This window comes from Electrona antarctica (genome assembly GCF_951216825.1).
Source record: "Electrona antarctica genome assembly, chromosome: 2".
NCBI lineage: Eukaryota > Metazoa > Chordata > Actinopteri > Myctophiformes > Myctophidae > Electrona > Electrona antarctica.
The window spans coordinates 40286056-40306056 of record NC_136807.1 but is presented as its reverse complement, the minus strand read 5'-3'; the positions used below and the strand labels follow the sequence as shown (position 1 = coordinate 40306056).

The window sequence follows — 20001 nt, the reverse complement described above, 5'->3', positions numbered from 1 at the left end:
TTCTTTTCTGATGAACGTGTGTGTGTGTGTGCGCATCTGTGTGTGCACATGTGTGCGTGCGTGCGTGCGTGCGTGCGTGCGTGCGTGCGTGCGTGCGTGCGTGCGTGCGTGCGTGCGTGCGTGCGTGCGTGCGTGTGCGTGCGCGTGTGTGCGTACGTGTGTGTGTGTGTGGGAGCAGGCTGTGCACATCTATTTATGAGGAAAAAGGTATGTGATGATCGTTCAGAAAAGACGTGTTTAGGGCAGGGGTTAAGTTCACTGATTGGGTTACGGAGAGTTAAGGATCAGGTTTCTTGCCCTATTGACCCTGCTAAACCCCCCCCCCCCCACCCCCCACCCCTCACAATGTCTGGCATGTGAATATATAGTCATTGTGTTGTTTGCATGTTTATGAATGATGAAAGGTTGGGTGATCGACTCGCCCTACTGTAATGTCTGGTCTTTTCATCAAATGATGTGAACTTCAGAAACATTGATCTCCTGTCTATGCGACCCAGACGTGTGACTTGTTGTCTTGCCACGGCACTGCAGTGTGTGGACTTTTCATAATTGGTTTTGTTTTTTAATCCCGACCGCAGAGCGACAACGTATACCGCGGCAGGTCTGTATTTAACAAAATAAAATTAGTGAAATTGCTCTTCTTCCAAATTGGTAGGTATAGGCTGGCGTGAGACCTATAATTACTTGGGAATGTTTCAAACTCCCACTAATGTGAAGCAACGTCGTACACAGACACAAACACATCTGCTGATGGATAAACAACGCTACTGTAGCTCGCACATAAGATCACTGAAAAACCGCTTCGTATAGCTCATCCTGTAGCACTGAAAGTAGTACTCTGCATCGTGTGTATAGTGCGTGTACGTGTGCGTGCGTGCGTGCGTGCGTGCATGCGTGCGTGCGTGCGTGCGTGTGTGTGCGTGTGTGTTCATGTAAGTCAGTGGTTCTAAACCTTTTCAGGCAGGGACCCCTAAAATAATCACATTTGAACTGGGGACCCCCCAACCTGAGGAGCACTTGGAATTGTAGGAGTTGAGATATTACATTTATTGTGAAAACAGCAGATGAGAGGCGTTGTGAGCTTGTAGATCGGCTATTTTCATTTCTATTTCCTCTTTCTTATATTATTTGACAATTTGACCAATATTTCACCAGTTTTTATAGTAGGCCTATACTTTGTTGATTTTCCTTTATTTCTTTTTTTGAGGTATTAAAAAGGTCTTAAAACTGGGACCCCCGTGTGGGTCCCGACCCACAGGTTGAGAACCCCTGATGTAAGTGACAGACATGCTCGGACCGATTTCCTGCCCTGCGCTGTGGTCTCAGACATCAATAGTATCACCGTATGTCATCTCAGTACAGCACACAAGACATGCAGCACACAATAGTCGCTGGGCTATGCTTCAGTGGCCTGCCTCTCCGGAGAGCGTGGAAAGTAACTAAGTACATTTACTTAAGTACTGTACTTAACTCTATGGGTGCCAGGGGGTGGACACCAGTTTTGGTCCTGGGTGCCACTTTTCCCATTATAAATAAAAGAAAGAAAATGTAATTCTATTGTGCATGTAATGTGCATGTCATAACCTGTACACCAGATTAGAGGAATTTTCAAAAACATGGATTTTTTTTTGTTTTTTGCTCGTCTTAACGTCCCTGGCAATCAGTATAGTGATATCGGGCTCGTCTTAACGTCCCTGGCACTTAAACTGTACAATTCTGAGGTAGTTGTACTTTACTTGAGTATTTATTTACAAATACTTTTACTTCTACTCCATCTACATCTCGGATCCAAATATTGTTTTATTCATTTATTTTAAAAGTTTAGTTACTTTTAGATTTTGATTATTATTACAAAACCACTTAATGAACCACTTCAGCCCTATCAGAGAGCCATAGAGTAAAACAGAGTTACGACATTGAGGGGGCAGAAAACAGCCTGGTCACATGGCTCATGTACTCGCGCAAGTAGACTCCAATGCATACCGTAAACTTCCGGTTGTCCCCTTTTGAAGGGACAAACGGGGACAAACCAATAGAAGTCTATATGTAGAAGAGACTGGCCCCATGAAGTGAACGGAGTTGTCGTAACTCTGTCTTATTCTATGGCTCTGAGCCCAATATACATTTTGGCTATTTTAGTACATTTTGAATTCCGGACTTTCACTTGTAACAGAGTATTTCTACATTGCAGTATTGATGCCTTTACTTACAAAATGTGAAAAATGTGAATACTCTGTTTCCAACACTGCGTGTATAGGACCACGTGCACGCGCCCCACTCGACACTGTCAACAGAGACACAATATGCATGCAAGCTAAAGCTGACTCACATTCATGGCCACAGGACAAGTTTCAGCTTCCCTCCTGTATAATCCAGCCATTAAAGCAGAGCACAACAACACCAGTGGTTGCAGCCAGGCAGCACCTCAACAGATCACTATCTCAGTCTCACCACACTTATGTATATGAATGAATTAATCCACACAGGAAGCCAATAATTGCCATACTTTGATCAGAACATTGATTTAGTTTAGTTGATAATAAAGTTTGATGGAAGTCGTGTGCTGTATGAGTGTTTTGATAGCCATTTTTATGGTCCATTGAAGTTGCTATATGGGAACTCAGCAGTGCACTCTTGTGGTCAGTCACAGTAATATCGTTGCAGTCTGCAGATTGATGGCTGTCCTTTATGTGTACAGTATGTGTATGTTAGTCAGGCGAATGAATATCCAGGCTAAATGAGCAAAAAATAACCAAATATTTCAACTTTGTATGTGTTTTTCTTTGGTAAAGAATGACCTAGACTACCTCATCATGCAATAGTGTCACACTAAAGTAGTGAAAATAGCAGATCTACATGCGTATGTTGCCTCACATCGCAAGACGTTGTAAGCTTGTTGTATCGGCTATTTTCACCATTTTTAAAGGTATACGGTTAACTTGGACATAGAACCACTGAATTACAACCACTGACAGCATGCTGTCACGTCACACCTTTCATTCATGCTTAGGAGGTAGGAAGGGCGGAAGCTATTTGAAGAGAGAGGGGGGTATGACATTGTGCCGTCCGCTTGCTGCCACAGCTGGCTGTTCTAGGCAGCGAGGGGGCATCCATGCAGGCAGCTAGGTAAGTAGCTAAGCAGCTAAAGCATACAGCCTGCAGGCAGACGCTAAGCGCTAATGACCTGCGCAACGTGAGGGTGGTGTAGAAGCTTGTTGCTGGCTGTCTTGGAATGACAGGCAAAGCATTAGTGCTGATCCCCCAAAGTCAATTCAGGAAAAGCGGGGAGGGAACAGGGGTGAAAGTGCGTGTGTGTGCGTGCGTGTGTGTGTGTGTGTACTGTGCGTGCGTGTGCGTGTAGGCAAACATGAAAGGCAGGCCTCTGCATCATGATGGACACAGGTACGAATCCAGGGAGACATGTGAGTCAGAGGAATGTTGCCCTTTCACGGGATTGACTGAACAGCGCTGCGTGTGTGTGTGTGTGTGTGTGTGTGTGCGCGCGCGCGCATGCGAGGTCTGTGGGCTTGTACATGTGTGAGAGAGAGGAAGTTGGCGGCCGCTTGTTTTATTTGTTTGACAGCTTTTAATGTCAAACAAAGTGCAAAAAATGCACTTGCGTTCTAGCGCATGCGCGTGTGTGTTGGGGGCATGCTCCTTGTGATTGACCCAATGATCAGGTGAAGGAACCTCTCTACCTCCTGCTGGGACTTGGAATGAATGGGAATACTGAGTGGAATGGCTCCAACTCTCTGTCTGTCTGTCTGTCTGTCTGTCTGTCTGTCTGTCTGTCTGTCCTGTCGTTCTCTCTCTTTCTCTCTCTCTCTCCACCTCCATCTCCTGCTCTCTCTGTCTCTGCCTCGAGCACTCATCACACTGTCTCCACTGGCCAAATAAATTGGCCATTCCTGCAGGCCTATGCTGCGGGGGAGTGGGGTGGGTGTGGGTGGGGGGGCACAGCTGTGTGCAGCTCCTCGGAGATTCTGCAGAATTCATACTGTGCCTATCGCGAGGGAGAGAGGTGCCGAGAAAATGAAAGAGAAAGAAAGAAATAGAAACAGACACAAGACAGATGGCCGGCCTATCCGTCTCACACGCCACGACCCGAGTGAAACGGCAGCGTCTGGGATATAACAGCGAAATCACAGCTGAGTCCCAAACACCATAATCATTATAAGCTGGTCTTTTGGAGCTCATGAGAATTTCGCCCCTCAGTGACTGTGAAATAAGCCGGCATCTCTAGTTTGTTGCGCTGCCACGAGTTGATCAATAAGCCATCAGATACTGCGCAGTGAAATGTCAACCCAGGTATACAGAGAAGGCTTCTAATGGTGTTTCAATGAGCCTGGTGAGAGAGAGTGACAGCGAGAGAGGGAAAGATCTGATGAGAGAAACGATGCCGAGAATGATATATTCGGATTCTCCCGGTGCAGCCAGGGTCTCCTTAAATCATCTCAGTGACTCCGAGCTCTCTCAATAATGTATACATGAGCTGAGGGCAGGGTTTCTCCTCAGGATTTAGAGCCTGCAGTTTACAGTAGTTTGAATTCTCAATGCGCTGCGTGCCCCCAGGTCGATAAAGTAAATTATATTCGGCGCTAACGCTGCCATATGCCATAAAGCGTTCAGCTGACAAGTATGATTTATCTACATTGTTGATCATCTTATTGTAGGACGTTAACCTCAGTTGTTGTTGAATTTTCTTCATCTTATTCAAATGTTTTATTTATTCATGTATAAAATTCCAGTCTGATAACTCATGTATAGTTTGGAAAAAATGTGATTATTTTGTTTTAAATGAAAACACAGGAGTAATATACCAGTATAGCGATGGCACAATGTTCAATCAATACATTGTCATACATCCTGTGGTCCTGTGTGATGTCTCTGTTCTGTCTGGGCCATGCGAGGGGCAGGTGCCTGCTTCACGGACCACTACCCCCTCTCTTTCTCCCTCCTGCTCACTCTGCCAACAAACCTGGCACATCTGTGCCCGTTCCTGGGAGTCTCTGTGCCAACCGCCCTTCTCCTATTGTTCTCCTCTTGAATGCACCCAACTACACCCAAGGGGGAAAACAGGGGGGCTGGATATTGTGTGGCGTCACCTACCCCGCCCGGTGGATTATCTCAAGACACTAAAGACACTCTTAGCCTAGATTTTAAGAAGCGGCCATTGAAGCCGCTCTTGTTTTGTGGTGAAAATAATACCAAAATAGCAATAGCCACCACGAGCTCCTTCCTCTTATCGGGTTCAGTTTCCAACCGCCGTTAGACAATTATTGATTGGACTCAGCAAGGTGGATAAACGCAGTACGCCACATTTTCTCTGCAGTGCTATTAAGGATTATTATTGACTATGTCAAAAATATCTTTTGTTATCACATGCATTACTATTCATTGTATACTGCATGAGTGATGCACAGCTCTTGCTTTGCGCTGGTGCTGAAAATAACTATGTGTTGGCTTCCCTGTTTGGATATAGATTACAATGTTTCACTGCGAACAGGGAAACCTTTTGTAATTTCCAGAATGCCTGTTGTAATCTTTCTCTTCGCCCACACACAACCTGAAAAAACACAAATTGTCACTGATCGGCCAATTGGACATGTGAAGCATGCAGCTGGACATTCTGAACGTTTTGCAGTTGGGACCTACACTACAGAATAATGTCCACCTATAGGTTTTTTTATTTTGATTCTTGCGTCCTAATGACACACAATTTATAAGGCAGGTCCACGGGATGGGCATGAATGAACATACTGTTTTAGTTTGAGAAAAAACTAGGAGACTGGTCAAAATGTGGTGAATTATTAGCCAGCTCATTTTAAAGCTACAATCTGAGACTCATTTTAAAGAATGGGTAGGACAGACTACGTTAATTTACATTTTCTTATGATCGTCATGTATAACTGCAATTCGTGGAAGCTTGTGTGGGAAATAATTTCACCCAAAAAGATTCCTACAGAGGTGATGTTTGGTCTAGCTTTATTTTTGCTTATATTTCTATATCAACCTCCATCTGTTATTTTAGCCTTGCCAGTGTATTAGTTACACACACACACACACACACACACACACACACACACACACACACACACACACACACACACACACACACACACACACACACAGGGAATTACAAACATGCCCTAGTAAAAAATTAAATGGGATTGGGGAGGTTCATTTGATTGTGTGTGTGTGTGTGTGTGTGCGCACAGGCGTGCATGTGCACATATGCTTGTGTTTGCATGCACATATCCACTGAAATGAGGGTGGTGCGGAGTATGATAGCAGATTTATCAAGGCCAAACAGACTGGCGAATTACTCCAAATAGGCAAATCATCCCCCCCCCCCCCTCTCTCTCTCTCCTTTGATCTCTCTCAGTCCTCTCTATTTCCAGCCCTCCTCCTCCTCCTCCTCCTCCTCCTCCTCCTCCTCCTCCTCCTGCTGCTTTGTGTTTGTGCCTCACCCCAAGGCCAGGGTTTTTCCTCACCTACATCTCCCCCACCTGCAGACCGGCGGTGTCATTTTGCATTCTGTTGCTCCGCCGATTCGCTATTACCGTTAGCGTTATCGCTCTGTGGATGCGTGTAAACGGGAACGAGGGCAAGCGTGCCGTGTGGCTGCTGCTGCTGCACACAAACATAATTATGCATGTGCATAATCGCTGCTGTCAGGCAGAAACCTTGTTTCTCCATATTGTATATGTTTTAATATTTTGTTAAATGAATCCCCTGCTTCACCATACAAGAGTGTACAGTATATGCGGTGCGAGTCGGCGTGAGCATGTAGACCGGCTGTTTCCACCATATATATTTGTTTAAGTCTTGCGAGGTTTCCGCGCCGACAGCGACGGTATACATACAGTTGGGTGCCACCGATATTGTCCCTTATCATTTGACCCATTTAGGCCTGACCTCAACATTTAAAAAAATCCTTCTAAATCCTCCAGTTTCTGAAATAAATATTTCCACGATTTTTCAAAAATAGCAGACCTACAAGCTCATAGCGCGCCACTCGGTGGCGCGCTATGAGCTTGTAGATCTGCTATTTTTCAATAGCTAAATTATAACAATGTTTAAAACACCAAAAGGGGTTCCCGCCCAAAATGGGTTAACTGTCCTTTTGCACAGATCACGCAAACCTCAGCAAAAAGAAAAGGACAATATCGATGGCCTCCAACTGTATGCTCATTATTATGCACAATACATAGTGTACAGACACGGCGCGCTGCTGGCTGCGACGCTAGGCCTGTTGTTGGCGTTGTCCCTGCACTGCAGCCTGTTTAAGAGCTCCGATTATGGCCCCCGGGAGTGTGGCAGCAGCATTCCTGGCGTGTCACAGGATTGAACTACATCCAAAATCACTGCCCTAAGTCCTCCCATGCAGCTCTTCCAGACAGCCTGTCTGTCACACAGTCACGCACACCCACACACATAAATGCGCATGCAGTGCACGCACACAGATCAGGTTCACAGGGTCAGGCAGGAGAGAGGGGAGGGAATATGGCGATTATGGCAGAGTGAAGACAAACAACTCTCCTCATAAAGTTCCAGACGACAGCAATATAGTTATCGCTGGTGTTACAACATGTTTACTTAGAGTGTCTGTATCGCCTGGGATCACGTGTAGGGAATCTAACATGTCTACCACTCATTCAAAGGGCAATCCCTCCCCCCTTGGCTAAAGGAGAGAGATAATTAGGTTTCTGGGCTTTAGGCAGAGCTACAGTGCTCTGCAACATTCACGTGTTTGAATTGTGTGTGTGCATGTGTGTGTGTGTGTGCGTGCGTGCATGGATTCCAGGCTAGCTGATCAGTGTCATAGCAGGCCAAGGACCTCAATCCTCGAATCTGCACAACAACAACACAACAACTATGTCATTTTTATGCCTTTTTTCTTATAATTACAGAGCAATCGTCTCTCCAGGCTTTAGGATAAGTGTCACACCAGACTGGCCAATAGCAACACTCCTGTCCTCCTAGCATGTAGGTTCTCCAGTTTAGTTTAACACCAAATTAAACATTTATAAACGTGACAACATACTGTAGCCCTAATTATGAGTCCACACCAATGCAACTCCTTGCAATGCCTTGCAACATGCACCTGCAACTACTTATAATGCCTTGCAACATGCACCTACCTGCAACATGCACCTGCAACTACTTATATTGCAACCATTAGTTAGTTAGTTGCAAGGAGTTGCACTGATCATGTGGCCTTAAAACTGTTTTGTTGCAAGGAGTATCGACCAGTTGCATTGGTGGTGCGTTCTGGCCTTTATCTGCACACATTTGACTCAGTCTTAACCCAGTCTTTAGGCCATTTGACTCAGTCTTAACCCAGTCTTTAGGCCATTTGACTCAGTCTTAACCCAGTCTTTAGGCCATTTGACTCAGTCTTAACCCAGTCTTTAGGCCATTTGACTCAGTCTTAACCCAGTCTTTAGGCCATTTGACTCAGTCTTAACCCAGTCTTTAGGCCATTTGACTCAGTCTTAACCCAGTCTTTAGGCCATTTGACTCAGTCTTTAGGCCATTTGACTCAGTCTTAACCCAGTCTTTAGGCCATTTGACTCAGTCTTAACCCAGTCTTTAGGCCATTTTACAGAGTTTAGAGTGCCGATGCTGGTCAAAGCTTGCACAGAAACTAATCTGGGTCTGGATGCTAGATTTGTAAATATAACATGTTTTGGTTGATGTGGATGGATCAGGACAGCACATCCCAGGGGGAAGACGGTAGAAACGATGGGCACATTATGTCATCACATGGCGCGCTACTCTTTCATGGCTGTAGGTAAACATTTAACTGCTTCCATATTGTTATTAGGGCAAGCCTCCTGGCGGAGACCGTTTCTACTTTTATATGGTTTGGCTGAGCTGCAGGGTTACGTCATTGTGCAGAGGTGATCCCAGTGCATCACACACACACACAGGCACGCACACACACACACACGCGCGCGCACGAGCACACACCAACTTGTTAAGTTGTATTGGAACACCAGCGCATACGGTGATAGTTTGATTTACAGCGTGGGCCGGTCCCCAAAGAGAAGTTTAATTTAATGAGGTAATTAAACGCTGGAAGGAAGCAGTCACACTTTGATTTATATACACGGACAAACAGGCAGACACAGACATGAACAAACACAAACAGGCCACCGCGTGACGGGCCGTGCGAGCTCCAAGGACGCATACATCCTCGCTCTCTCTATCTGGAGACACGGTTCCATTCAGCTCTAAGCAGTTCAGGTGTCTCTGCTGTAAAAAGACAGGTCCTTATCCCTGGACGGCCATTGTGTTCATCTGCCTGCCTGCCTGATTGCCTGCCTGCCTCCACGACCCATTTTACCGGCTGTAACGGTCTTCGTGTTCAAGTACAGACTCACTGGGGAACTGCAAACATTACCTCTGTGCTACTCCAACTAACTGGGGCTGGCCCGGTGTCACTCCCTGTAAGCAGGCCACACGCATACACACGCACACGCGCGCACACACACACACACACACACACACACACACACGCACGCACAGAGGGAACAAGCACTGGGGCTATGCATCAACGTGCCATGATAAATGCAGTCAAGAGACGGTGTATTAGTGGTGATGTTAGTGGACGTAGCCCCTAAGGAGGAGCTGCCTTCATCAGTCATGTGGGGGGTAGGAGTAGGAGGAGTGGGGGAGCTGACTGTACCGTAGGCCTCCCATCTGGTCCCATCGCAGCACACATTCAGCCTGAGCACCGTTCCCACCACAGCACAGCAGGACGTACAGTACAGTACAGTACAGTACAGTACAGTACAGTACAGTACAGTACAGTACAGTACAGTACAGTACAGTACAGTACAGTAGCAGAAGCGATTTATATATAAATGGTAAATGGTGCATTTATATAGTGCCTTTATCCAAGGCGCTTTACAGAGATTGTGCATTACATTCACCAATTCACACACACATTCATACACCGATTGCGGTGGAAGCCATGCAAGGTACCAACCAGCACATCGGGAGCAATTTGGGGTTCAGTGTCTTGCCCAAGGACACTTCGACATGTAGACAGGAGGAGCCGGGATTCGAACCGCCGACCCATGGATCATTGGATGACCTGCTCTAACTCTTGAGCCACAGTCGCCCTATATATTTGAAAAGGTGACATTTTCTTGAAAAGATGCACCTAAAATGCCTAAAATAGGGACGCCTATTTTGAAAGTGATGATTTAGATGGCAATGTTTTAGTCATTATTGCTAAAATATTAACGTGTCAGTTTTGGCATTGGGCAGTGGATTTGGGGCAAAGACTTCAGTGTGTCTTTCTTCTAGTTTGAGACCTTTCGTCGTGGCCGGGTTTTAGCAACATGCCTATGGTGGTGTAGTAGTTTAGTAGTGTAGTAGTAGGTTTTAGCAACATGCCTATGGTGGTGTAGTAGCTTTTGTCGCCGTTATATCATATACGTAGTACGTCATAAACCCTTTTGTTTCCGGTGTTGTTGTGAACATACGGTATCAATATTAGAACCAGGCATGACATGGTTCTGACATGTTATATCTCTACTAACTAACTAAACACATACATGCACATACAGGAGAATGACATCCAAGAAACAAGACAAAGTGTGTGTATGTATCGTGAGTAAGTACAGTATGGCTTGACTATGTACGCAATGAGTTTACTTTATTAGCTCACGCCGTGCGAGTACTGCAGGCAGGAGAGCCTGTCATGAGACATTGTGGTGAGTCAACCATTATGAGCTGAGATGATGAGACAACCAGTACTGTACAGTCCACCAGTGCCTGGAACACCAACCATCATCAACAAGCGCATTTCCCCATGTGTATGACCTCTGTGTGCATGTACATGCACACGCATTATTTCATGCATGTGTGAATGGCTGTGCGTGTGTTGGGTTCATGCAGTGGAGTTTATAATCAGGATCTACAAGCTCACAGTGCGTCACATTGTGATGCTTGGTGAGCTTGGAGATCAGCTATTTTTGGCGAGCAAAAACTTGCTGAAGCAGAGGTAACGATAGAATCCTCTTCGCCCCCGAGGCCTACAGATGTGCACAAATAGGCAGATGGGCTTTGGCTGAGACAGCACATTCACTCACTCAATTCTCTCTCTCTCTCCCTCCCCCTCCACACTCCTCCATGTGGAGGTCATGTTAGTTTTCCTGATCACATGTGGCTGAATCAAAGTTAGGAGAAAATGCAGAGGTGTCGAGTGAATCACACACGCACAATAAAAAAAGATTGCCTTGAAAAAGCGGGTAGGCTGGGAGATTGGCGGAAACGAATTGTGGTGAGAATTGGAGCGAGAGAGAGAGATGGACTGGAAAGCAGAGAGAGAGAGAGGGAGTAGCTTAGCGCTTAGCGCAATCCCAAAAAAGGAGAACGGGAGAGATTTAAGTCCCTGGGGAATTTGAAAAGCTGCAGCAATCCAGTTGTGGCTATTAAGAGGCTTAATCTAAGAGGGTGCTGAAGCAGAGTTTTGCTGCGTGGGCTCCATCAGTATCATCCTTGACAGAGGTTACGCATAGGGAGAAGACACGGGGAGAGGAGGCAGAGGGGAGTGGCCACGGGGAGAGGAGCCCAACGTTAGCCGTTGATCATAATGACAGCTGGACACCTTTTTCTAAAGGAGAATTAAACACTGACTTCTTGCGCGCGCGTGTACGTGTGCAGAAACAAATGAATCATAAGACTCTCATTCCACCGCTTGTGTCGCCCGGGCAATTTTCAGCACGCGCACGCACGCGCACACGCACACACGCACACACACACACACACACACACACACACACACACACACACACACACACACACACACACACACACACACACACGTGTTATACCCAATGGAAATCCACTAGAAAGGCTAGTTGCATACAGTCCTGGCCTGGGCGACACAAGTGGCAGAATCAGAGCCTATGATTCATTCGTTTCTTAATTAGTACATAACTAAGCTCAAGTGTGTGTGAGTGGGCCTGACATGGAGTTATACGCACGCTGTGAAGCCTGTGATGAAACTCATTATCATGAAGCTGCAGATGTCTCCTAGGAGAAAGAAAGAGAGAGAGAGAGAGGAAAGGAAAGGAGGCAGTTGGATGAGAGGTGTTCTCTGCTGCGTTTGTGGGATTCTTTTCCTTTGTTTAATCCCTGTTCCTCTCTCCGTTGTTTGATTTGAATGTTTTCGCACAATGAAACGAGCACAAACACAAATCCTTGTGCACGACAATTCTACTTATCGCTTTAGATCTGTAACGCCTGATTTATGCTTCGTTGCACATTGTGTCCTGCACCAAAAATAGTTGATCTACACGCTCACAATGCTGTTATATGTTAATATCGGACGATAATATCAGGGGGGTGATGTTATCGAACATATCTCTATCTATGTATGTATGTATGTATGTATGTATGTATGTATGTATGTATGTATGTATATAGTATATAACATTGTTGCAATTTGATAGGACTTTTCTGCTTTGATGTACAGTGTGGGCTGTCAAGGCCAGAAAGTCGTTTTTTTGCCACTCAGTAGCGTTCCTGCAGAACGACCAGGGATGATGTCACACGCATACCCTAGTATATGAACTATATGAACAAGTTTGCAAACCACTGCTCTGCTGTAACTTGTGATGGGTTGTTGAGTGCTCTGCTACACCACCTGCATATCTCCCAGTCCCAGGTCTGCATTAGGTCTTCAGGGAGGTTTTGCCGAAGCCAAAATGCTTATGCACAGCAATTGTTGCTCATTGTACTGCATTGGAATTCAATGGCACGCTCTCTCTCACAGGGATCAGTGAACCATCTATAATAAGCAACACAGTGAATGTTTGTTCTCGCATCGCCAAAGCAAACATGGGAAGGAGTCACAACAACAATAAACACACAATTCGCAGGTGTTCAGTTTATTGTCACGACATCCCAGGTTTGATTCCCGGTTGAAGAGCTGCCTTTTTTGTCTCCTCTCCACGCGGTCCTGTCCTAATGAAGCCAACCACACGTCCCTCCTAAAAACTGCTTTTGAGAGAATGTGTGCTCAACACTTTTTGATTCATACAGTCTAGCTGTGGGTTTGAAGATGTGGTAGCAGTGGCTCAGGAGATAGAGTGGCCGTCTTGGAATGGGAACGACTCCCGGTTCCAACCCCGACTAATCCAGGCTGCATGTTGAAGTGTCCTTGAGCAAGATGCTTCTTGAACCCCTAGGGATGTCCCCATCACGTTTATTTTCGCTCCCGATACGATTCTGATCATTTGTTTTTGCTGATACCGATCTTTCCTGATCGGATATTTATATTTTTACACTCATGCCATAGCACAATAGTAGGCCTACAATATCCAAAATCACAGACAATATCCAGTCCAATATCATGATATGGATATAAGATCGATAGTAGGGATGTCCCGACCACAACTTTTTTGCTCCCGTTCCGATTCCGATCATTTGAAAATGACTTGATCGGCCCCCGATTTCCGATCACATGATCGGATCGGGACAACCCTAACACTAACTGCTCCTGATAAAGTTGGTGCCTTGCATGGTATTCTCCACTGTCAGTGCGTGGATAATATATGTGAGAATGCAGCGTGAATGTAATGCACATTGCATTGGAGAAAGGCTGTCAGGTGTATTTGAGTCATACATTAATGCTGCCTCTCTCTCTCTCTCTCTCTCCAGGAGGTATAAACAGGGCGGGGGCTGCAGTGCCAACGTTCTTGCGGAGCCCAGCCATGATGCAACCACACCTGGACATGAAACAGTTCCTGCAGTTTCCCATGGAGACCGCTCCACCTCCACACAGCATGGGCCTCTTCCACAACTTTAACACAGTGAGTTGACCATGTAGACACATTCACTCACGAATATGCAGAAGCACACACACACACACACACACACACACACACACACACACACACACACACACACACACACACACACACACACACACACACACACACACACACACACACACACACACACACACACACACACACACACGCACACGCCACGCATTACATATTCCTGTACTACTCCTGTACTACAGTACTACTAACGTAGGAAAATGTGTGTGGTTACCTGTTATTATTATACCTTGAACCTTGTACATGAATGCATTTCATTGTATCTGTCTTAAATATAAGAAGGACCTCTAGAATTATGATAATGGGACAGTACAACTAACAACTACATTTTTAGAAGATTTTAAATGTTCCAGTCAAAAGCAATGAATCACTATTTCAATAATCATTGTTTTTTTATCATTTCAACGGACAAGGACATTCAGTATGAGTTTTTCACCTGACAACGATGATCTGATTTCTGGGACCTGTCATGTCTGGAAACATGACAGGTTCTAATTACAGCGTGGCCATCATGCGATGCATCAGCATGACATATCTATAATGACATCTGACTATAATACATATCTATGACATATCTATGACATATCTATGACATATCGATGACGTACGACTGCAAATCCAGGCAAGTTTTCTGCCCGATTGACTAAAATGAAGGTGAAATATTTCTGAAAATATGAAAGCAATATGTGGAGGACTGGAGGTAAGCTACTTCTGTGGTTTATCCGGCAATGTGAACAAGACAATTGGCAACAAGACCAATTGCGAGATACACATTTTTATATTAATTTTATTATTTGTTTACACAATGGTGTAAAAATGTGTTATTTAGCAGTTAGCACGTAGCGCAGCATGTACACACACACACACACACACACACACACACACACACACACACACACACACACACACACACACACACACACACACACACACACACACACACACACACACACACACACACACACACACACACACACACACACACACATTCTATACAAGATTTTACAAATGACACACAACATGCACACAATTAACACCCCATTTCTGCAGGCGGCAACAATAATCAATAATGTATATGTCTAACCTATATTTGGGAGAAAGTGCCTTGTAGATTTGCTGTCTGTATTTTCGGCAAGCGACACCATTGTACAACAAAGTATACTGTAAATACTCCATACTTCTACAGTATGTCTTATGTTTCGGTCACATAACTCACAACTAGATTGAGACCAATAATAGATTGAGCTCTATTTTATTTATAAAATGCAAATAGAAAGTGTGAATATTATATTTGATCTTGACTTCCAGGCTCTGTTATACATTACTCCCTGCTCAGCACATTAGAATACGTTCCATTTAAGATCAGGGACAGGTGATATATTATGTACATCTATAACTAAACCACCCAGGGGAAAACATTTCATTTGTTTTTTCATAAATGAATGCCCCACTTCATCATACAAGTGTCACACAATAGAACTGAGCAGTGGTGTCATTTAAGAAACTAAATACATTTACTTAACTCCACTACATCTCAGATCCAAATATTGCACTTTTACACCACTACATTTATTTTACAGCTTTAGTTACTAGGTATTTTGTAAATTTGGATTATTATTATTACAAAACACACTAACTACTTCAGCCCTATAGGCTATACATTTGGGCCATTTGAAAATAGCAGCTCTACAAGCTCACAATGTGTCACATTTGAAAACTTAATGAGACATTCTGCATAATGAGTGCTTTTACTTTTAGTACTCTGAGTCTAAGTACATTTTGATACCAATACTTTTGTACTTTTACTCAAGTATGTACATTTTGAATTCCGGACTTTCACTTGTAACAGAGTATTTCTACACTGCAGTATTGATACATTTACTTAAGTTAAAACTCTTTGGGACAGTGGTTTCCAAAGTGGGGTCAGGGGACCCCTAGGGGTCCTTGATGGAGTTCCAGGGGTCCCCAGCTAAATGATAGTTTGGAACCAAATGGACCCTTATGGATCTGTAACTCTGAGAGTGTAACAAATGGAACCAAATGGACCTGTTAGGTCCATTTGTACACTCTCAGAGTTAAATTAACATTGATTTTACAATGTAAATTGGGGGTCCCAGAGATAGAAATGTCATTAAATGGGGCTCTGTAGACTAATGCATGTCAAACTGGGGGTCCTTGAAATTAAACAGGTTGAGAATCTCTGCTAGAGCTGTAAAAATCTTCTCTTATGGGGGTCCCTGGCATATCTTTTCTAATGGGGGTCCGCGGGCTAATTAGTGTCAATTTGGGGGTCCTTGACATGAAAACGTTTGGGAACCAGCTGCTTGAGGACATACGAGGTCTCCGGCTGACATCGAGACTACAGTAAGCTTTCCAGCCCTGTGGACTTCAAACAGCCATTGGGTGGAAATGCTTTGTTTGATGTCATGGATTCTCTTGGGGGTTTTCGAATGCGCTGAGGAGCTTTGCTGTTTGAGGTTGGAATTCCTTGTTCTGCGGGCCATGACTGAACGAACGGTTAACGTCCCGATCAGTTAGTGTCGTACCACTGGGATATTATTTACCATTTCATCTACTCAGCGTTAATGCGCTGCGTTCCAACCCCCAGACATTGGGGAACACACACTGATCTTCTCTAGTCAGCAATATGTCAAACCAGCGGACTATATACTGTATATGTGCTGTGTATATAGGCCAATGTTATTCCGGGGGATCACGGGCCTGTGACATGTAGTGTGTGTGTGTGTGTGTGTGTGTGTGTGTGTCATTCATAGTCGACTGCTATGCAGTGAGCCCTTGTCCTGTATGTGCCCTGTGCCCTGAGTACATGTGTCACTACAGGGATAGTAACAGCAAACACCATGCTAGTTCAAAGAGACCCATTAGCCACAGTTTTTAATAGCCCCCGCCCCCATGAGACCAGTCAAATTGAACTCGGCAGCTTTGTGGATTCATAGTTGCGGTAACTATAAACCTCCTCTTGCACGTGTCGCACTGAACTTGTGAAGCCATACTCTCTCTCTCTTAGCCTCGCTCTCTGTCATCGAGGCTGTGAAACTCTGTCTCTCTCTCTCTCTCTCTCTCTCTCTCTCTCTCTCTTACACACACACACACACACACACACACACACACACACACACACACACACACACACACATGTGCACTCACAAACGCACTCATGCACGTTTCCCTCATGTCTCCCAGTTCCAGTTCCACTGCAGAGCAGGTCGACAAGGACGTACAGTAGTGTGTGTATACGTGCCTGAGTGCATGTGTGTCTCTGTCTGTCAGTCAGTCAGTCAGTCAGTCAGTCAGAACTGAGGGGTGTTTTACCAGCCTCTGACCAGTAGATGGGGCCATAGGAGAGTGCAGCTTGACCTTATCAGCATCACCTAGGCATGGTGTTACCCTGAACACCAGACTGACTGACAGACTGACAGACACTGAGGAGGCTGTAGTGAACACCAGACAGACTGACTGACACTGAGGAGGCTGTAGTGAACACCAGACAGACTGACAGACACTGAGGAGGCTGTAGTGAACACCAGACTGACTGACAGACACTGAGGAGGCTGTAGTGAACACCAGACTGACTGACAGACACTGAGGAGGCTGTAGTGAACACCAGACAGACTGACTGACACTGAGGAGGCTGTAGTGAACACCAGACAGACTGACAGACACTGAGGAGGCTGTAGTGAACACCAGACTGACTGACAGACACTGAGGAGGCTGTAGTGAACACCAGACTGACTGACTGACACTGAGGAGGCTGTAGTGAACACCATACTGACTGACTGACACCGAGGAGGCTGTAGTGAACACCAGACTGACTGACTGACACTGAGGAGGCTGTAGTGAACACCAGACTGACTGACAGACACTGAGGAGGCTGTAGTGAACACCAGACAGACTGACTGACACTGAGGAGGCTGTAGTGAACACCAGACAGACTGACAGACACTGAGGAGGCTGTAGTGAACACCAGACTGACTGACAGACACTGAGGAGGCTGTAGTGAACACCAGACTGACTGACTGACACTGAGGAGGCTGTAGTGAACACCAGACAGACTGACAGACACTGAGGAGGCTGTAGTGAACACCAGACTGACTGACAGACACTGAGGAGGCTGTAGTGAACACCAGACTGACTGACAGACACTGAGGAGGCTGTAGTGAACACCAGACTGACTGACTGACTGACTGACACCGAGGAGGCTGTACTAGTGAGTACTAGTGACACACCTTCTCTGAATTGGAAATGGGAAAGGAACATAACCAAAGCCAGATGTCTGGGTCCATCGACCACCGATCACTGATGTTTTGACCGATATTTTGGCCAGAAATTGTATATTTTTACAACAGATCTACAAGCTCACAATGCGTTGCGATGCAGTGCGGCGTGGGATTTTAGATCGTTATTTTATAAAGTTATTGAATGGGGCTTAACTATTTAAAAACAAGAGGGTTGCACGCACCCAGTCCCTCGCTGGTGCTGGACAAAGGTAGATACAGTTAAAAAAGGAAAGCAAGTCCGCACAACAGCTCTGCTCCACAGTTTTATTTATTTATTTATATAACACATCAAATATTTAAAGACATTTTTATGTACAGTAGCAAATGGGTTTGCTCAAGCCAGCAAGTTTTGATAGTTGTTTGATGTGGTGGATGGCCTATTGATGTTTTCACATGGGGTGTGTCTAACAATTACCTGCCTTATCTATATGGTGGTCATGTGACCTTTAAAGGGAGATCGTTATCAGATTGCCATCACCTGATGAAGGCCAGTCATGGCCGACACGTTGTCACTTTATGCCGGTGTTTGAATAAATAAAACACTGTGCAGCAGAGCGGTTGTGCGACTTCCTTTCCTTTTTGAGCTTAAAATCACACTTGTGTGAAGTGAGGGGCGGCCCACTGTGGCTGCCACATGACGCCACATTAAAAGTCCATAGACTTGGCTGCAACATGACATTCACAAGTGGGGTCCCGTTTTTTGGGAGAGGCATGCTTAAAGACAAACATTAAACAAGTACATACAGTAGAACGTTGAAAATAGCACATCGGCCACATAACCGCAGATACCGATCCATCATCCAAAACATTTAATAATGGCTGATGGATCAGCTGAAATATTTATGGGGTCTGGCTCCAATTCTGAAGTGTAAGCTACAGGCTTGGACAGTTTGGTTTGTGTGGTTACACTTAATGTAGCGTTGGGTATGTGTGTGTCCAGTACATGTTGTTATCACTAGTAGGCGAGTGACAGACAAGCATAATAAAAGGCACTTTCTTTGGCCAGGAGGAAACTCACTGCCCCTCGGCTCCTTGGAACTACACTTGGTGTTTAAATTGGTATCGAGTGCTTGAGCTGACTTATATTGGAAGGCCTTGATTGAGTGTTCGCAGCCCTGTGTTCATTACTGGACATATTTTATGGGTTGCTAGGCTTTTAAGGGAGAGGAATGTGTGTGTGTACACAATGGAGGAGGCTCGTCCCCTACGCTGGGTTTGGCACAGCGTACAGGCCGCCGCCGTTACCTCAAGGATATCAAACCTATATATTATATACTCTCAATGTTCTTAATCTTACCTATGGGTAAATAGTTCCATTTCATCTTTTTCAGTGATATATATCAGAAATACGCCCATGTTGTTCAGTGGCATGGCCAGTGGTTCTCTCTCAAACTTATACATTTCAAGCAGCTAACTATGACAGTTAAGTGTACGAATGGAACCAAATGGACCCTAAAGGCTCATACATAGTCTGGATTTTCGGTGCTGAGGTGACCACCGAACTACAACATGACGTCACGAGCCGCGGTGAAGAGCAAACCACCGCCACCGTTCCAGCCCTTCTCTCTGTTTGTACTCACCACCGCTCAACGTTATTTCAGCTCCGGTGGTCAGCTCACCACCGAAAATACAGACTATGAATAGGCCTTAACGGGTACGTTTGGTTCCATTTGTACACTGTCAGAGTTACACACTTGTAAGGTTCAATTTAGAATCCCCTAAGGAACCCAGAGAGAGTGCCTGGACCCCACTTTGAGAACCACTGTCTCAGACTATGCCGGTAGTGGGGCTAATTTTCAATTTAGGAGACGCATTTAATCCAGAGCGATTTACAA

At 45.2% G+C, this 20001-nt stretch overlaps 1 protein-coding gene across 3 annotated transcripts in view; it reads left to right on the top strand.

The window, feature by feature from the left end:
* The window catches only part of znf385a (zinc finger protein 385A), a 110925-nt gene that overhangs the window by 50037 nt on the left and 40887 nt on the right, over positions 1-20001 (top strand). For all 3 annotated transcript variants that reach the window (XM_079520009.1, XM_079520011.1, XM_079520010.1), the window contains one exon: positions 13684-13835. In XM_079520009.1, the coding sequence (XP_079376135.1) occupies positions 13684-13835 (152 nt within the window). The remainder of the gene's footprint in view (positions 1-13683; positions 13836-20001) is intronic.